Raw genomic sequence first — 19861 nt, forward strand, 5'->3', positions numbered from 1 at the left:
ACAGGCACCTTCTCACGCCCGGGGCTCACGCTCACCAGCCATTTCCTCCCTTGCACGTGTGTGATTCCACACGCAGACACCTACACGGACACATTGGAAAGGGGACGGTGCCCGCGTGGGGGACACAGGGGGACAGTGGTACTCAGACCAGTTTACACACAGAGGCACACAGTTCTTCACAGGCAGCTCCAGAGCCCACAGGCCCAAACGCAGTTATGTATCGCAGGACGGTGGGTCTCCTACGCACACGGACACACCCCCAAACCATCCCGCTGTGAACGCGTCTTACACAACATGCCACCATGGGAGAGAATTACCAACAAAACTCACTTTTAATGATGGTGTTGACCTGAGGAATCTTCAGACAGGGGCTTGGGGCCTGAGTTGGCCGCCGGCAAAGAACTGGCCCCGGATCTCGGGCCAAGAGGCTCCCAGAGAGAGCTGGCCTCTCAGGGACCGGGGGCCAGGCCCTCTCCTCTTTGTGAAAGAAGACTAGAAACTAGCCTGGGGGAAAGAAACGCGGTACAAAATACATTCAGAGCCCCCGGGCTGGGCCCAGGGGGGAGCCCACCTCCTACAGATGAGGGGGTCAGGGAAACCACGGCAGGTCCCATTCCCTGGCCCCTCCTCTTCATGGCCAGGTTCCAAGGGGTGGAATGTATGAGTCATATTCCTCTTAAAAAAATAGATCTCTTCACACTCGCCTTCTCCGTAGTCTCTTGGCTATTTGGGAATGAGCCTTTGCTTGCAACCCAAGGCTTTGGAGGGGCTGCTTGGGGGCAGGGGGTGGCTCCAGACGGAAGAGTAAAGAGCTGTGGCCTATGGCTTTGCATGTACACGGTGGGGATGGAGCAGGCACACAGGCGGGCCGCTGTGCAGCCTCTGGTCTCCACGGAGGGGGAAGTGGAGGGATCCTGCGCCCACGCTGTCTACCACCGAGGATCCGGGACCCAGGTCCTCAGGAATCTTTTGGTTGCTGTCTCAGCTTCGGAGGGCAGCGTCTGTGGGCAATGAAGGGCCACCCCATCCGTCTCACTGTCCCTTAGAGGACTCCCAAGAGAAGCTGCCACTTCTGAACTGTGATCATAGGGAGGCTGATGGTGTGTGAAGGCAGCGGGGGTCTCTTTTGGGTTTGGATCCGCCCGATCAGGAGCACCCTTGCCCTGCTCTCTCACCTGGCCAACGCAGGGCCCATTGGTGGGGGCAGAAGGCAGTGTAAGATCAATGTGTCAGCCCCCCCAGTGGAGCGATGCATTACTAGGGCTCTTGTTCTTACTTGGATTCTGCAGGTGGCACACGGCCATCTCAGTGGGGTCACTGTCAGTGGCTCAAGAACCCATGGCCACATCCTGGGCCCCGTGGGGGAGGAAAAGGACAGAATTCTGACCTTAGAGGTGAACAGGCAACTGATCTTTTCTCAGGAACAGTGTGACCCAGGGGCGGGCACAAGATGCCAGTGGCCCCCCACGGTGGTGACCATTAACCTGCTGTGAGCACCAGGGCTCCCGCACCCCACCCCATGTCAGAAGCCTAAGGCTACAGAGGAACTTCCCAGCAATCTGTGATCTGCACACACGAGCGGCCTGGTGAACCTGGGTGCCCCTTGGGTGGAGAGAAGGGGAGGCTCCGGAAGCTCAGCCCCGGATGGCAGAGCAACCGGGGCTACTTCCCTCCTACTGCCCCTTGAGCTCCTGCATCTCAGCACCTGGGTGAGGGACCCATGAGCCCTCCCTCCCACAGCGGAACCCAGAGCGGTGGGAGCAGGGACGTGGGAGACAGAAGAGGGTCTGCGTGGCTGGAACTCCCCCACCAAAGGCCTCCTGCATCTGTAAAGGGGGCTGTGAGCAGGTGGGTCATGCCTGGACCATCTGTTCCCTGGAGGCTCCTTGGTCATGCAGGAAACTCGTCGAAGGCCAACAGCAACCAAGGGGATGTCCCCATAACAAAGAGAGGACAGAGGGGTAGGAGTCCCCGGCTCGGTCAGGACCCCCTCCCCAGCTGACCCATCATCTGGGGAAGTAGTCATCGGGAACGCCTGTGAGGTTCCTCCCTTTCAGGGCCGCGTCCACCATCTTGATGTAGGTGGAGATGGCCTTCTGCATGTCCGCCGTGTAGGGGTCGTACTCCAGCTTCCGGAGCCCCGAGCGCTTGAAGTTGCCGTCCTTCTGGCTCTCCACGCAGAGCAGCCGGTCTTCCCGGACGGCCACGCCCAGCAGGCCCACCATCCGGCCCAGCTGGACAAACAGGTCCTGCTTCAGGTCCTCGAAGTGCACCACCAGCACCTTCTTGCCGAACTTGAGCCAGTCCAGCGTGTGAGTGGCCCACCACGGGGCGTAGTTCCTCACGAACTCCGGCCACTCTGCGGAGAGAGGAGGGCTGGCTGAGTCCGAGGGGGGAGGGGCGCGCAGGATGCAGGCCAGACGGCCGGGAGGTCGTTTTGATTCAGGGCAATAATGACACCACTGACTCCTTTCCTCCGCACGCGCCGCTGACTCCTCCCCCTCGGTGCTGCTGCTGCTTCTGCCTGGAACAGTCTCAGCACTTCCCTTTGGGGACAGCATTTCTTTGGTGCTTGCTAATGCCAAGCACAGATATACATATAAAGGCAGGTTACTATATCTTTATATTTTAGCTTATATTTATGTTAATATATAAAAGTATCTTATTATAGCTATTAATTCACTTATTCTGCATCACAACCCCAGGAGGCAGGTATCATTGTTTTGTCCTCATTGAATGGAAGAGGAAACTGAGGCACAGAGTGGGTAAGGAGCTTGCTCAAGGGCACATAGCTCATAACTGGCAGAGCCTGGACTTGAACCCGGACATTCTGGTTTCAAAGTCTGGGCTTTTGACTACCGAATATCCTGGGGAGGAACAGTTGTTCTGTGCAGTCACCGTTACCCTGTGTGGTAGGAGTATCCGCTCAGTCCGAGGGTAATAATAGGGCTGTTGTACAAAGTAAGTGGAAAAGCATGCAAAGTTTTCAGCATGGTGCCCTGTACTCAGTAAACGCTATTACTGTTACTGTTGCTGTGGTCATTCTGGTCTCAGGTGCCATGTTGTCTTTTCTGACTCCCCAGGCTCAGGCAGGTGCCTCCGCTGGGCCTCACAGCCCCTTCATATCCTCCATGTATGTATAGTATCCGTCTCTCCAACGCACTGGGCTGTCAGATTATTGTGTTATCTTTACGACCGTGTGTTCCACCTTTCTTTCTTTACGTTGTACTACAGAGTCGTGTGCCATTTCTTTTGGCTATTTGTCTGTTACCTTGCTATGGTAAGATGACAGGACAAACTGCCACCGACGGGGGAGGGTATGTTTGGGGCTGGCTGCTTGGAAAGTCAGGCTCCAACACAGTGCAGGAAATTCCTCAGGGAGCCCTGGAGAGGACCTCAAACAGCCAGCCAGCCAGCCCTCGGGAGTCCCAAGGGGAGCCAGGGAGGAGGCTGGGGACAGAGGGAGGGACTCCAGCCTCAGCTCTGAGCCCAGCTGCAGGATCCCAGCACAGGCTCTCGGAAACCCCGAAGCCAGACCTGCTGTTCCCAGGGGCAGAGCCCCGGGCGCCCTCCCAAAGGGTGTGTAACTGAGCCAGGGTTGGTGAGTCTCCCAGGCCAGTCTGGGGAGCCCAGCTCGTTCTTAAGAACGAAATCCTCCTCCCTTGCTGGGTGATTGGATCTCCAGGATCTCATTTAATGCTAATGATTACCCTGAAAAGAAAGGACTACTGTTTATTTATCACCACTGAGGAAACTGAGGCTCAGGGAGGAGAGGGGACTGGGCCAAGGCCTCACAGCCAGGAACCACCACCCAGACCAGGTCTGCTGGATTCCAGGTTCCCCTCTTCTCCAGGTCCCAGCAGCCTCATCCACACCGCCTCCCACTGCCTCCCACCCTGCAGGGGCTCCATAAATAGTTGTTGAATGAAACTGAAATCCCCAACCCCCACGTGGCAACGTGATAAAGGGCTCCTCCTTCTGTGCAGAAGACATCGGAATCGGTGGTGGGGCTCCTGCTCCCCCAGAGCCCCCCCGCTGGAACAGCAGGACTACTTGGGAAATATTTATGCTGGGGATAAGGACATTTTTGATCCTTAAGATAGATTATTTACAATATATCTGGCTAATTGGGCCCATACTGTTATAATGGGTTAAGACCAGATGTATCTGGGTGATTAGAAAAAATTTAGCATGTGTATAGTCTGTTTCACTTTTTTTTTTTTTAAGGATTTCCCCATTCCCAAGTCATCTCCCAGCGTCCCTGGTGACTCAGGGCAACTGCTGCTTCTGTGGCAGAAGCCCCAATGGATGGAGGTGGCGCTCTGTCACCTGGAGACACACAGATCCAGACGTCCACGCTTGGACAGTCTGGCCACCTCAAGTAGTAGCTGGAAGAGGGCAGCAGGGTGGTCGGGGTCCTCCAGCTGGTACCCCTAGCCTTGGTCGCAGGTGGGATGGGGATGACATGGCATCCTTGTTGATTGCAAAGCTCCCTGGGATGGTAGCGTGTGTTGCCTAGGCACCTACTGTGTGCAGGGCTGTGTGGGGTGATTTGCATGCATTATCTCACGCAGTGCCCACAAGAAGCCTTGAGGGCAGGAATGATTAGCCCCATTCCACACATGGGAATAACAGGCACAGGGCACGAGGCCGCTCGCCCAAGGCCACTGAAGGGATCGAGACCTAGCTGCTCCTTTCAAAGCAGAAACGGAAACAAAATCTAAAGCAGAGTTCAAACAAACGAGCAAGCTCAAACTAAATCCTCTAAAAAGAGGAATAGGGATCCTAGCCTTAGAATTTTATCTCACGCCAACTGGTACCGCAAACAACCCCGTCGAGGTCCAGATGGTGGAGACAGAAGATTCCCGCGTGCACAAGACAGCAACAACCGAACCAAGCCCCCGAAAGATAAGAAAGCAAGCAAAGAACAGCTGTAACCAAAGTTTCATTTCAGACAGACAAGAGAAGCCTACTTGATCCCTGCAGAATGTAAAACTCTTAATGAGTGAGTGTTATTTTCATGGCAATATATTTGTTTGCATGGATCCCCAAGGAATCTGATTTTTTCACGACAGGATATGAAAAGCCAGTTTCCAGTCGTGGAAAACAGAACAAAGAGATCAAGGGGAGGGGGTTGAAACGTTCTCTACGTGCGACCCGCCCAGTCCTTCCCGATAAGGACCTCGAAAGCGGTCCAGGGGTGCATCATCCTGGTTTTACAGCTGAAAGTCAGCGAATCTCCCGGACTGCTGGGATGACTGAAGGTCGGAGCCTGTATCTTTTGAAGCCGGTTCCTAGGATTCTTCCACAAACATGCTGTTTATCTACAAGCTACATGTTAGTCGGGGTCAGCGCTTACAGAAAAGGAGGTCAGAAGAATGGTGGGGTGGGTTACAATGCCCCGCTGCTGCATACCCAAGGCAGCACTCAAACCCACGTCTACGCTAGACTGAGCCTGGCGCCTGTTCTCCTAGCAAACCTTTTGAGGATCTCAGACACTCTTCTCTCTGCACGCTAAGACGCGTGGTCTGTTCACAGATGACTTGGGAGTCAGACGACCTGCGTTCGAAACCCAGCTCCTCTCCACATTAGCTGTGTGAGGTAAGGGACATCAGTCGATCTCCCCGAGCCTCAGTTTACCCATCTGCAAAATGGTGACTGTGCTAGACCTACGTCCCAGATGCTGTGTGGATGAAATGGGATGAGATTTGCCAAGGCCCCAGCACAGGGCCTGGCATACAGGAGACGCCAGCCCTGAGAAGCGTGGCTCCTGTTATAATTCTTCTTATGCTGTGCACCCCACTCCCGCCCCCAGCACCTCTGAGGCGCCATCGCTTTGGTCAGGGCTTCCCCCGCTACACCACATTTGCCACTGAGGCTGTTCTAGCAGCAGGAGTCCCCCCCCCCCCGACCTCCGCCGCACCGCACAGATCCCTCACTTGAAGCTCCTCAATTGTTTCATTGGAAAGGAGAAGAATAAAACTTAAAAACAAAAGCCCTTGATTAGCTCAGGATTTCCGGTAAGCGATCGCTGCCTTCAGACTGGGTAATAAAGGCACACTGAGCCACGGACCACGGGTACGGGGCCGGTTCCGCCGGACTGGTGCGCACGTGGGCCTGGCAGGGCCTGGACCAGCCACCTTGCTCCCTCTTCTCATCGCCAGGAGGAACTGGGGCCTGATTAATAGCTTAACTGTTCTTAATTCCCCACGGAATCATTAAACACAGCCTCTGTTTCATTAAACAGATCCAGGACAATTCACCTTGTATAATCATATCACATAAAACTTTGCTTTGGACCCACTCCAGGGACACTGTAAAATCAGCGTTACGGAACCAAGTATGTGTGTGTGTCGGGGGTGGGGGGTGCATTAGAGGAGCCTCACCCAGCTATCACTGAGAGGGGGCACGGGCAGGGCGGGGTGGACATGCTCAACAGCTGGGTGACCTCTGCTCTGAGGGGGGTGACCTTCGCATTCTAGGCTGAGGGCGTCGGAAGGCTGAGATTCTCAAATGTTCAAGTGCACACAAAGCTGCTTGTTAAAATGCAGATTCTGACCCAGTAAGCCTGGGGCGGAGGGGTGGGGGGGCGAGGTTTGCTTTTCTAAAAATCTCCCAGGTGAAGTCGATGCGGGGGCTGGTCCCCAGGCCGCCCTTGGAGCAGCAAGGATCTGAAGCAGTGTTTCTACAACTGGAGCGCGTGTCAGAAACGGCTGGGGGACTGCTGCCACACAGGACAGATGGATGGACGGACAGACAGACGGCTGGGCCCTCCCCAGGGTTTCCCATTATTCAGCAGGTCTGGGGTGGGGCCTGAGAACCTGTGTTTCCAACCAGGTCCCAAGTAAAACGGAAGTAGCTGGTGCCGAGGCCCGGAAGTAAGGGTCTCAAACTCAGGTGCCAGAGGTTAATGCAAATGAGCGGGAAGGGCTGGGTGGGGACTGTGGGACTTGGGTTCTTTGGGGAAAGCTCTCAGCCAGAGCTCTTGAAGACCTGGGTCAGGCTTGGGAGGGGACACTGGGAGAAGCTTCCCTACCTAATTCCAGACTAATGTGGGGCCCCCAGACCCCCAACGTGAGGCGTATGTGCTGGAACCCCCACTCTCCCCTCCCCTGAAGCCTCTCGGCTCAGCTGGTCCTGACCCCCCCTTCTGTTTTCAAAGCTCCCAGCTGTCTGGAATAAGGGAAGGAGGCTCCTGGGCTTTAAAGTGGTCTGAACCTCAGACAAGGCGCTGTGCCAGGAGAGGAGAACCTCCGAAGGCACCCGAAGGTCAGCGACACTGCCAGGTAAGAGAGCCCGGTGGCTAATGCCTGGGTTAGAACCCAGCTCAGTCCACACCTAGGGCCTCCGCCACGGGACTGACTCCCTCTGGGGCTGGAGTTCTCACTGGTGAAATGGAACTTGACAATGATCATGGCCGCCTTTCTTACCTCCTCTGAAACTAGATGGTTTAAATGAGGTAACGAAGGCTAAGTGTCTGCTCCCCTTGAGCTCCCCAAGTGAGTCCCTTCATTTTCACTTAGGGCACCAGATGCCTGGGGGGTGGAGCCTGCTTTCTGGGCCTCAGTTTCCCCATTAAGAAAGAGAGGGCATGGAGCTCCAGTGGTGTAATCGGTTAGCACGTGGTACTTATAAGAAAGAGAGGGTGAATCAGTGACTCTCAGTCTAGCCTGCCCTCTGGAAGCACCTGGGAGCTTTAAAGGTGCTGATGCCCAGGCTCCGCTCCAGGAATGGCCCGGGGTGTGGCCTGAGCACCGGGGTTTTCCCACACTCATCTGGGGGTTCTGACATGTAGCCACGGCTGAGGCAGGCCCACTGCATTCAGTGACCTCTCGGTCCTTTCCAGCCCAGCAAGTAGAGGGTCTGTTTCTGGGACGGGCTCCTCAGCCTGGCCCTGACCAGGGCTCACTTTCAATTGTTCTACAAATGAATAATTCAGACTCCTCGTTCCTCCTGGGAACAAGAGAACAAATGTCACCACCTGTCCAAGTTCTCGCCCGCTCCCTGAGAGCGGAAGCAAGGCAGAGGGAGGGACAGATGGGTGAACAGGAGCCCAGCACACAGTTGGTGAGGCAGGCCCGAGGGTTTTTAATCAAGGACATCAGCGTCGTCGAGGCTGTGATTGGTGGACTGCCGAGTTAATACATCCCATCATGCTCCAGGACTCTCTGGGTGGGGACCAGAGCTTTGGAGCAGCTGAGATCCAGGGGGAGGGTTGGGAGGAGCAGGAAGCACTGCCCCCCTTCCCCCCCACACCCCGGCTTTGGGCTGGAGCAGCCTGGTTCGTAGGTGAATTGGGGAGGAGCTCACGTTAACAGACGCTCTAAGCTGGGTGATTCTTGTTCACAGATGTCCACCTTACCTGTTACCATGGATTAGCACAGTGGTTAAGAGCATGTTCTCTGGGGGAAGGCTGGGTGGGATCAAACCCCAGCTCCCCCCACTTTCTGAAAAAGCTGCTTCACCCCCCTGATCTTAGCTTGTCCCATTTATAAAACGGTTAATTGTGGGGCGCTAAAGTGCTCGCCGATGTGATTCTCTTTACCGAGATGGAGGTACGGGTGATCGTCGATATGGGCTTTTCAGACCCAGTGGGATTAAAGGTACTGAAGATGCCAGAACTTGGGTCAGACTTCAAAGTTCTCGCCGCTACCCAGAGTCGCCACCCACCCTGCACTGAGACATTCACCCACATGGCAGCCACCTACTCATAAGTGTCAGAGTTGAGTCTCAAACCCAGATCGTCTTAATGAAGTTCAGTGGCTAGGGGCCAATGTGACTTTCCAGCTGTGACCGGGGGACAAGGCATGTGACCTCTCTGAGCCTCCCAGCCCAGAGTTGTTGGGATTGTTCATTAAAGGGACCTCATAGGTATTCTCAGGGCCACTCAGCTGCTGGCCTTGGTCCGGATTCAGGTCTCCTAACTCCCAGGAAAGAGCTCTTGAGCCTGCTCCAATCAGTTCATTTCAACTCGAGGACCCCCATTTCCATCACGCATCACGGGTCACAGCTACTGAGTAGCTTAAAGGGTTAAATTCTATACAGCCGCATTTTACAGATGGGATGACCTAAATTCAGGGAGGTTAAGAAGCTTTACCTAGGAAGTGATGGAGCTAGGGCTTGAACCCAAGCAGGTCCTGTTCCATAACCCATGTCCTTAACCACTGTGCTGCCTCACAGAGGATCATGTGATGCTAGTGGGCACAGTGGGATGTAGGAAGTGCGTTGTGCCATCAAGGATGCGCTCCTGGAGTCCTTGCAGGAGACAGCGCAGGCCCAGGGCACTGCCCCCTGCAACCCAGGATCCCCCCGTTCTCCTCCGGTCCCCGCTCCTCTCCCCCTCTGCTCCCCCTCTCCTCCGCTCCCCGCTTCTCTCCCCCTCTGCTGCCCCTCTCCTCTGCTCCCTTCCCCAGCAGTACCTTTGCCCTTCCAGTGGGCATGCGCAGCAAAGCCAATGTGGCCGCCGTACTTGCGGTTGAACTCGGCCATGAGGGCCTTGTAGGGGTTACGGATGAGCAGGATGGCCGCATCGAAGGCCTCGATCTCCTTCTGGCCGCTCTCGTGTGTCTTGATGCAGATGGTCCTCCCGCTGCGCCAGTGGTCCCGCTCACCTTTAAACCCTTCCCGCAGCCAGGGGTCAGGAATGGGACAGATGAGCTGGGGGAGGCAAGCCATCCACTCCGCCCCCTGCTGGGCCTCTCCCGGGAGTCCTTGTATATTAACACCCACATTTACTTGCGTGTTTATTGAGCACCTACTATGTGCGAGGCACTGTGGTGGGAACTAGGGATAATGTGATTTGCAAAACGATCCATGGGTCTTACTGTTATTTTTTTTTTCTTTAGATAATATTTATTTCCCCCACACCATCCGCCCAGTTCTTAACCTGGGCCACACAAACCTGATCTCTTGGCCCCCTAGAGGCTTAGGGCCCTGCCCAATCTGGGCTGTTGTCTCAGCCCCTCCTTCCTCGGTCTGGCCTCCCTCAGAGGCCTGGGCTCTGGGTCCCCACAGCCCGCAGAACTTGAGCCTGCACTTGGGGCTGTGGAGATCTGAGAGGGACAGGGGGACAGCAAGGGAATGACAAAGCCCAGGGAGAGGGGGAGAGGGAAGGGAAATAGAAACAGACAGATGTCTGCGAGCAAGTTGATTGCCACAGAGGAAGGGAGAAAAGGGGGTGGAGAAACAGACCTAGAAACAAAATAGACGAAGAGAGAACAGACAAAGACCCAAGGAGAGGGACAGAGAGATACGACAAGGCAGAGAGACACAGAGAAGACAGAAGCAGAGGAAACAATTCAAGAAAAAGAGACAGACAGGCAGGTGGACAGAGTTGCAGAGAAAACCATGCTCACGTGGGACAGACACTTGGATTCTGGAAGGGAAGGGTTTGCTCGCTCATTCATTCACCGATTCCCTCCGTCTTTGACTCAACAGCCCTTTGCGGGGGTTGCATCTGTTGCCAGGACGAGGGAAGAAGGGGTTGCAGAGAAAGTGGAGGCAGAGGAGAGATTGTCAGGCAGCCCTGCAGATATAGGAGGGCCCTGGGGGATCACCTGCATGGCCCGTGCTTGTTACAGAGGAAGAATCGGGTCTCCGGTGGAGGTGGGGACGTGCCCCCAGTTAGTCGAAGGGATGAGGGAGGAACTCTCAAGGGCTTAAATAAAGCAGCAAGAGTCACGGCAAGACCAGCTCATATAGAAACCAGCCCCTCCCGGCCCATCATGAGGCCCCTTTCTAATTACTGACCCCTAAACGTCCCTCCCCACTGTCTCCTTCTCCCCACCATTGCTGCTCCCCTGACGATCCTGAGGGCTAAATGTCCCCCATCCAACCTCTGCAGCCAGAGGGGTACATCACACGTTTGCACACGACTGCTTGGCCCGAAATCCTCTATACCCCACCCCCCCACCCTGCCTACCCAGTGCCCCTGGGATACTGTGCACAACTCTCGGAAGGGCATTTCAAGGGCTTTGCAGCCTCCAGTCCTGGCTGCCTCTCCTGCCGCATGCCCCCAGCCCTCACCCCCTACCCCTTCACGGTCAGACAGCCTTCAAACTATTTTCATTTGCCAGTCACGCTGTGGCGATCTCCTTGTCTTGGCTCCGCCCACTCCATGCCCTCTGCCTGGAACTCCCTCCTCTCCTTTTGAGTAAGTCTTCCCCACCTTCTGCATGCACACCCCAAAATATATAAATCACCAGTCACAGCGCTGGGCCTGTGGTAGACATACAATAAATGCCCATGATTATTAGTGTTATTAACAGTGACATGAATACATGCATAATAATAAGGGCCGTGATGAAGGAGTGCCCTGGGTACAAGGAAGAGAAAGGAGAAGGACACCTAAGTCTGCCGGAGACCTTGCAGGGGCTGTGCCCTGCGGCTGGTTTCCAGGCCGCTGCGCGAGGATAGGGTGGCGGCAGGACTGACGTCCCAGGGACAGTAGACAGCGCGTGCCCGTGTCTGGTGTGTTTGCCAACTACAAATTGCTCTTTCTGCCTGGAGTCTGATGCGAGAAAGGGGCGGCTGAACTGCCACCCAGCGGGAGCACACAGGGGCCAGTAGTTACCTGCACCTCTGGAGCCCTGTCCCTCCCTGCCCACATGCTCCAGGGCCCCGGGGTGTGAGGGTTTCCTTAGGCTAGGCATCTGTCAACTGCAGAGGGGATGGGGGAGAGACTTGGGGGTTAGCCAGATTGATCGGTGCTACTGGGGGCGGGGGTCCCCTCTGCTTGCACCCCGCTGCCAGCCCTGAACTCCCAGGGAGAGAGCTCATTGTCACCTGCAAGGGCTCAGGCCACAGGAAGTATTTTTAAGCCCCTAGTGAAAAGGCAGCCGCACTCAAAGCGTCAGGTGCCTGTGGCCAGCCACGGACCTCTGCCTCCCTCAATGGGACTGACATCCTGCAGCTCGTGGGGAGCTGCCAGGGAGGCCTGACGCTTGCTCGCTTTGTATCTTTCTGTTTGCTGTTTCTTGCTCTTGCCCACCCTCCCTGCCTCCCTTGCTCCCTCCCTCCCTCCCTCCCTTTCTCTCTTCCTCCCTCCCTCCCTCCCTTTCTCTCTTCCTTCCTTCCTCTTTCTTTTTTTCCCCCTCTCTAGCTAAGATTTTAGAGACACCTCCTCCATTAATTATCAACTCTTGATATTCCCCAGGACTCGAGTATAAAAAGCATAGAACCAAGACCAATTCCGGCAATATTGTGGGTCTGGTAGTGAGAATGCTGGGTCTCTAGTGCAGGGCCAGGGGTCTCACTCTGACTCTGCATGGGAATCATTTGGGAGGTTTTTGTGGTTTTTAAAATTCTTACCCAAGAATATGTTGATTTTCTTGATATTTTAGAGAGAGAGAAAGGGAGAGAGAGACAGATGCAGAGAGAGAGAGAGAGAAAAACATCGATCGGTTGCCTCCCGTACACACTCCAACCAGGGGTGCAACCTGCAACCTAGGTATGCGCCCTGACCGGGGATCCAACCCGCAACTTTTGGTGTAGAGGGTGATGCTTTAACCGACTGAGCCACCTGGCCAGGGCTCACTTTGGGAGCTTTTAAGAATTACTGATGCCCTGGCCACCCCCGAGAGTCTGATGGGAACGGTCTTGGTGCAGCTTGGGCACCAGGACGTTAAAAGCTCCCTGGTGATTCTGATACGTAGCTAGAAACCAACCCCCGTTGACTTGGATGGAATAGCTGACTGCACAGTTACGCATCACTTAAAAAATAACGCCCACGTTATACCACAGCCTCACACATACTATCTCACACACATTTTCTTATGTTTTGTTTGAAATCCCTGGGGTTCAGCATTGACATCCCCAGATTAGAGATGAGGAAATGGTAGCTCAGAGAGGGGAACTTTGCCCAAGGTCTCACAGCTGATGAGCAACAGAGTTCAGACTGACAATTCAATGTCTTGATTGCATCTTGAGATTCAGTTTCCCTGTCTCTAAAGTTAGAGGTTGGGGTGGAGGGAGATGGTAGGTATGTGGCATGTAGACCATTCTGCCTCTGCACCCTCAACGGGCATCACTACTGGACGAACACTTCATTTCTCAGGGAGAACAGAACCTCAGAGTCCTTCTTAACACATTGTCCTAGAGCAGGGATTCACTGGAACTGACACGTGAGGTGAAACCTCTTTGGATCCCTGAACTAGATGATGCTCAGGGTCCCTTCTAACTGTGATGTTCTTCCCTGAGCAGGGTTGCTGCTGCAGCCAGGAGGATAGAATGTGGGCAGCCATGGGATGCTTTCTGAGCTTGCTTCCCCCAGCCACTGCCCCAGAGATTCCAGAGTGTGCTTGGGCTCCTCCCAGCAGCTCCCATAAAGGCAGTGCAGCTTAGCGGTTAAAAGCAGAGGTGCTGGTGACAGCCAGGTGTGGGCTCGGTTTCTGGGATAAGTATGCAAAACACTCGGCTTGGAGCCTTGTACATAATAGGTGCCTAACAAATGACCGCTGAGGCCAAAACTACAAATTAATAAATATACAAATAGTCAGGACTCGAAGGCAGGCCCCTTACACCAGCTTTTGCCAACCCCATCCTTTGACATGTCTCTATGCTCCCTTCTTGCCTCTTCTCTCCCACTCTCTATCTCCCTCCTGCTTCTCACCCTTAGACAGACCTGCCCCTGGCTATCCCTGACCTGCTGTTCAGGGGTGGCTTTCTGTCAACACCAAGCTGCGCTTGGTCAGTGCCTGGTACCCAGACCGAAGTATTCACAGCCTCTATTGAACATGTACTGTTTGCTAAACATGTGGCAGATATCAACTCGTGCACCTTCACAACAACCTTAGCAGGTACCTCCTGTGATCTCTAATTTGTGTATGATGACACGGGACCAGAGAGGTATAGTAACTTGCTCAAAGTCACACAGCCAAGAAGTGGTCATCATCTGGTTGGCCGATACAGAGACCCATGGACAAGGGCTGTTTCACACAGAGACTCAAAGCCCCTCCCAGGCAGAGCTACGGCTTCCCTGGTACCCCCGCCATGCCTGGAAGAGGGCTTCCCGCCCTAGGGGCACCTCATCCGAGACTTGCAGGTCCCTAGTAAGAAACCCCAGGGATTTCCTGCCTGTGTGGTGAGGTGATGGGTGTGGGCTTGGAAGCCAGGAAAACACTGGGCTGTGACCCTCCATCAGCCCATTGAAGAAGATCTGTGTGACTTTGGGCAAGTGACGTCTCCTCTCCGAGCCCCAGTTGTCCTGTCTGGGAACCAGTATCGACATCCTCCCTCCCAGGGTTGCTGTGCAGGGTTAAACAGAAACGGAGCGCCTGGCACAGCTCCTGGCACCGAGTGGGTGGCCAAGAGAATGTCTGTGGCCCTCCGAACCGGCACGAAGTGCCTGGCACACAGACGGCGCTCCGTACATGCCACCGGGAAGGTAGGCTCAGGGAGCACGTTAGGACGTAGCACTGTTCAGCCAGCTTCTGTGAACAGGGTGAAAACAAGGCAGCCACAGAACCAGCGTCACTGACATACATGCAGGTAAGACACTGACAAACAGCAGTCGGTGTTCAAAACATGTCTCCAAAATGAGCATAGTTATCGGACCTCTGTGTACAGCACGGAGTTGCTGGTCAGTGAGGGTCTGTGGTGAGGTACCTGCACACAGTCAGTGTTCAAGGAAGGCTTGCAGTGATCTAAATGGAGGGAAGCTTCCAGGTACATAGTAGGTACTTGATAGGGGCCCGTTATCGAATAGCAGCAGGTGCGGGACCCAGGACACGATGCTCTGGAAACGTTTGCGGGATGTAAGTGGAGGGAAGGTACCAAGCACATAGTAGGTCTCAATAAACACACTCGGGCGAGCAGAGCAGCACATAGTAGGGGCTCAGGAAGGGTATTCCTATGCCCTCCCAGGGCGCCCTTGGAGCCCAGGCAACCCCCTCACCTTTGTTGTAGAGGGAGCCATCGAAGTAGTAGCTGCCGGTGTAGAAGCCGGTGGCCAGCTCGATGAGGTGGCGAGCCCACGTGTTGCCAGCCCCTGGGAAGCTGGCCAAAGCGATGAGCTGCTTGGACTTGGCCGGGAGGAACCTTCTGTCCATGCAGCGGTTGTCTGCAAAGGGCAGGGTGTGAGTCAGGGGCAGGGGCAGACGAAGCCTGGGTGTGAGTCCCACCCCTGCCACTTCCCAGCTGTTCAACTCAGCGCACCTTGATGGAACCTCTTCTGGGCCTCAGTTTCTCCATCTGTAGAATGGGGGAAATGGTTCCTCCCTTACGGGGTTGATGTGAGGGTTGAATGAGATGATGGGATTAGCACATAGTAGGGATTCAATAAAACTCAGGAGAATGAGTCTTCTCTACTGCCTCAGTTTCCCCTGTCACCATAAGTCGCTTTCTCCTATCCCCAACTTTCCTCCAGATTAACCCCCTGAAGTGGCGTCCATCTACATGCAAGCCAGTCCAAGGTTCCTACCTTGGCCTCCAGGCCCTGTGTGGTCTGGCCCTTGCATGCTCCCAGGCTCACCCCATTCACCTGCTCCCCCTCCCACCCCCACCTGCCAGCCCCCTGCTGTCCCTTCACTTCCTCACCTGTGTTCTGCTCCTTCCTGATTCAGCACCTTCAGGCATGCTGTGCCCTCAGCCTTCCCTCGCCTGCCTTTGCCAGGGGGACTGCTTCCCACCCTCCCACCCTCTGCTGAGTAGGTGCCCCTTCCTCCCCCGACCCCTGGGCTATTGCTAGTGTACTATGTCCATCCCCTTCATGTCGCTTATCACAGCTGTAATTCAAAAAATTATTTGTTTGGTCAGAAACCCTTCCATGCCATGCTTCAATGATTCCCCAGTACTTTCCATAGTAGCTGGCATATAGTAGAGATAGTAAGTGTTTCTTGGATGGACGGACGGATGGACGGATGGATGGATAGATAGATGGATGGGTACATGGGTAGATGGGTTGGTGAATGGATGGTTAGATGGATGGATGGATAGGTGGGTGGGTGGATGAATGGGCAGGTGACAGCTGGGTGGGTAGTTGGATGCAACAGTGATTGGATGGATAGGTGGGTAAGAATAATATCTACATCGTACGGATCTTGTAAGGATTAAATGAAATAATGCATGTAATATATTCATACACTACAGTGCTCAAAAGGGGTAGTAGTTATTTTTCCCTGGCCCTCAACTTCCACATCTGTAAAATGGGTTGGGACAGGTGAGCACCATTTGATACTCTCGATTCTCCGCCTCTGCTGTCAGAGCCAATGGGAAGGGTGCACCTCAGCACCCCCTGGGCAGCCCCTCCCCCTTCTAGCCTTCAAGGGGGCTAGAAGATCCGCAGAGGGGGAGGCCAGCAGAGGGGGCTTTGCAGTGGAAAAGGAACAGGAGAGAATCCTGGAGTTTTGGCCTCAGTCCTGCTTCTTCACTCTGGGCCACGGACCTCAGTCCTTATCGACCATGAAAGGGGTGCAGGCAAACCCCCCTCCCCTGCCCCGGCTTCCACACCCCTTGAGCTCACAAGCCTGCTCTGCTCCCACCCTCTCTTCCTCCCCTGCCCCTCGCATGGAAGAGGGGGCTGTACCCTGCTGTAGCATCTCCATCCCATCTTCACCCCCTCCCCAGTCTCCTTGCCCCCATTGGTCCCCCCACCCCCTCCATCTCCTCTCTCTCCCTCTCAGCAGGCCCCATCACGTGAGCAGGCAGATGTGAGCAAAGGGCTCCATCACTGAAAACCCCACTCCAGCAACCATGCTCCCCGTGCCCCATTCCCACTCACACTGCTGGCCTGGCTGTCTGTGCCCCCACTCCATTTCCTGCCGTAGTCAGCAGTGACCTTCAGTCTGGCCCCACCCTCGCTGGGCCACTCTGCCCTTCTCACAGTTCCTTCCAAGGCGGTGCCCCGGAACTTCCTGCTCTGTGTTGTCTGTCACTCCCCAAGTCTGTCTTTGATTATGTTGATTTCTCACAGCAGTCTTCCAGGGGAGAAGTTAGAACTCCTAGATTTAACTTCCCATACTGCCCCCTACTTGCTGGGTGACCTCGGGAACAGGATGGGTCTGAGCCTCGGTTTTCTCACCTGTGAAATGGGACTGTGAAATGATCAACGTCCCGGGGGCGAGAGTTAAACTCGAGAAAGTGCGTTGAGTATTAGCACAGGGCTCACAGTGGGAGCACCAAACGATGGCGGCTGCCTGCCAGGGGCCCTGGTCTCCTCCCGCTGTGCCACCTGTTTTCTCAGGGGAGAACAGGCTTCGGGAAAAGTGAACCAAGTCCTCCCTGTCGAAGGCAAGTGGGCGTCTGGGAATGGTTTTCATGGGAACACACTGCAAAAAGGAGCCTCGATGTAAAACGTTCTGGAGGATGCTGATGTTCAGTATTTTGATAAGGCTGGGGATTACTCAATGTCATTGAATAATACAGCTCAAATTTGCGCAGTTCGCTCTGTGTAAATGTTACTTCAAAAAATCATAAGCAAATAGTGAATTTTAATTAATGATATACACACTGAAGTGTGATGATGTTCATAACTTACTTCGAAATGCTGCCAAAAAATAAGGAGGGAGAAACGGAGAGACAAAAAAATGAATATAACAAAATGTTGACACGCAAAATCTATGGGATAAGCATAGGAGTATTCATTGGGTCATTCTTTCTAATTTTTCTGGAGGTTTCTTATTTTGTCATAGTAAAATGCTGGCAATGAAGAAGAAGCTAGGCCCTCAATTTCCCTGGAAATCAGGATTTTCCATTCAAACACAGCTTGGGAGGCCAAAGCCAACTCCAAAGTAAAAGCTCTTGTTTTCAGCACTAAAAAAAGAAAGTTCATTTGGCTCTTCAGCCCCATGAATCAAAGCAGTGCCAGAGGCAGTACTATCTGTAGCTTTGGAATCAGACAGACTTGGGTTTCAGTCCAGGATTGTCCCGGCCCAGCTGTGTGACATTGAACAAGGCACCTCACCTCTCCGAGCCTCAGTTTCCCCGCCTGTAAAATGGGGCTAGTAAACGTCACAGGATTAAGTGCGTAATGCATGTGTGGTATTTGCAGTGTATGTTGAGATGCTGTGGTTACAAGTGAAATCTGGGGACCCAGATTGCGTGGATCTGAATCCCAGCTCTGCCCTACCTTAGCTGTGTGACGCTGGCTGAGCTACTTAACCTCTCTGTGCCGAGTTGCCTTGTTTGTAACCTGATAATAATAATAGCCTGTATCACTGGACTATCATGAAGATTAGATGAGGTAATTCAGTCTAAATAGTTTAGACAGTACGTGGCACACAGTAGGTGCTCAATGATTATTTTGTTTCCCCCAAGAACATCAGGGCTTAGCACATAGGAGGTGCTCGATAAAGGCAGCCACGGTGGACCTGCTCTGGCAGCCTGATGAACTCACATGACCCCCAAACCTCCCAGTACGAGGCCCTGGCCAGGTAGCTCAGGGGGTTAGAGTGCCGTCCCTGATAGGCCAACAGTGTGGGTTAGATCCTGGGTCAGGGTGCACACAAGAATCAACCACTGAATGCATCAATGAGCAGAACAGCGAATCGAACTGTCTCCCTCTCTCCCGCTTCCCTCCACACCCCCAGTGTGAAGCCTGACATGGAAAATTGGAGGTCAGCGATGACCTGGGGGCAGGGCCCTGGGAACAAGCAGACCCGTCGATGAGGCCTCTTTCTTGGCTATTGAAAGGGCTCCGGTGTCTGTTTTATCCACATTGAAGCCACTCGGGGTCACAGGATAATCAGTCTGTGCAGGGTCCTCCCCCCAGGCTAGGACAACCCAGTTCCCAGCCACACAGACCACGTGACACTTCCTGAAAGCACAGGAACAGGCTGCCTCACTGTGGGCACACACAGCGCAGGGCCGCACCCACTAAACAAGGCCCCACTCACCTGCTCAGCTGGACTGCAGCCGCCTTGGAAGCAGCCCCACGGGCCGTCACTGGGACCCCCTCAGGCCAAACAGGGGACGGGCTATGGCGGGCTGTCTCTAGTTCTTACAGCACGTTTGTGCGAATCAGAAGGAGCTACCCTCCTTCTCTGGGCAGATGTGCTGCTGCGTCTAGGGTGCCCGGTGTGACGGGCAGAGCGCAGCCGGCCCTCTTTCCCTGCAGGTGTGTCTATGCGGTTTGCGGCCTGCCTGGCCATGTGTGCAGCTGCCTGTTTCCTGGGGGTGAGGGGGTGGTCCAGCCCTGTGGGGTTTTGCTGGCTCTCCAGGCTTCAGAGGGTGTGGGCAGCACCCTCTGCATTGTGGGCCGGGGCTGTGGAACCAGAGACTTGAAGGCGAATAGCCCTCATGGAGGTGTTTTGTGGCCAGTGCCCACCACCACTGAGCGGTGCTCCTACCACCTGTGAACGGGAGCGACATCACCCCATCCTAGGTTGACCGTGGGCTTCGCAGCACCTGTGAGGCGAGGCTGAACATGGGCCTGGTGTATAGTCCACGGTCAGTATGTTCAGATACTGGGGTACCCCTTTGGGGTTTCCTTTGGGCTGAGTGTCCCAGCGAGGCACCTCCAAAGGCCCTCCTGCCCCCCACTTTTTGTGATGCCTCCCTCAGGAGAGAAGGGTTTCATCTACACATTGTATAAACAGCCTGACCTCAGGCAAGTCCCTTAACTGTTCTGGGCCTCAGTTTCCCTCCCTGTAAAGTGGGCATAACGGTGGCTCCCACCCAATAGGAGGGCCGAGGGGGCCTGGTGAGAAAAAGCAAACGGAGGGCACCACACGGAGTGCGTCTCAGAGACAGCCCTTGAGAAACCCTCGGTGCCACCGCTGCCAGCAGTGCCAGCACCGCCAGCACCATCGTTATCGCGGCCCGGTGGCCCCAAGAGACAGAAGGGGAGATAAGCAATGACCATGAGTTCCACCAGCAAAGGAAGGAGAGCAGCGGGAAGGGTGACTGAGAGAGAGAAAGAGAAAAA

The 19861-nt window shown here is 54.6% G+C and overlaps 1 protein-coding gene across 2 annotated transcripts in view; it reads right to left on the reverse strand.

The window, feature by feature from the left end:
* Nucleotides 1-345: 345 nt before the first annotated feature.
* Nucleotides 346-19861, reverse strand: part of WSCD2 (WSC domain containing 2) — a 94536-nt gene continuing 75020 nt past the window's right edge. For both annotated transcript variants that reach the window (XM_024567137.4, XM_053928952.1), the window contains exons 7-9: nt 14894-15058; nt 9420-9620; nt 346-2359 (exon numbers count right to left, since the gene is read on the reverse strand). In XM_024567137.4, the coding sequence (XP_024422905.2) occupies nt 2007-2359; nt 9420-9620; nt 14894-15058 (719 nt within the window). In that variant the 3' untranslated portion in view covers nt 346-2006. The remainder of the gene's footprint in view (nt 2360-9419; nt 9621-14893; nt 15059-19861) is intronic.

Source organism: Desmodus rotundus, chromosome 7, assembly GCF_022682495.2.
Source record: "Desmodus rotundus isolate HL8 chromosome 7, HLdesRot8A.1, whole genome shotgun sequence".
NCBI lineage: Eukaryota > Metazoa > Chordata > Mammalia > Chiroptera > Phyllostomidae > Desmodus > Desmodus rotundus.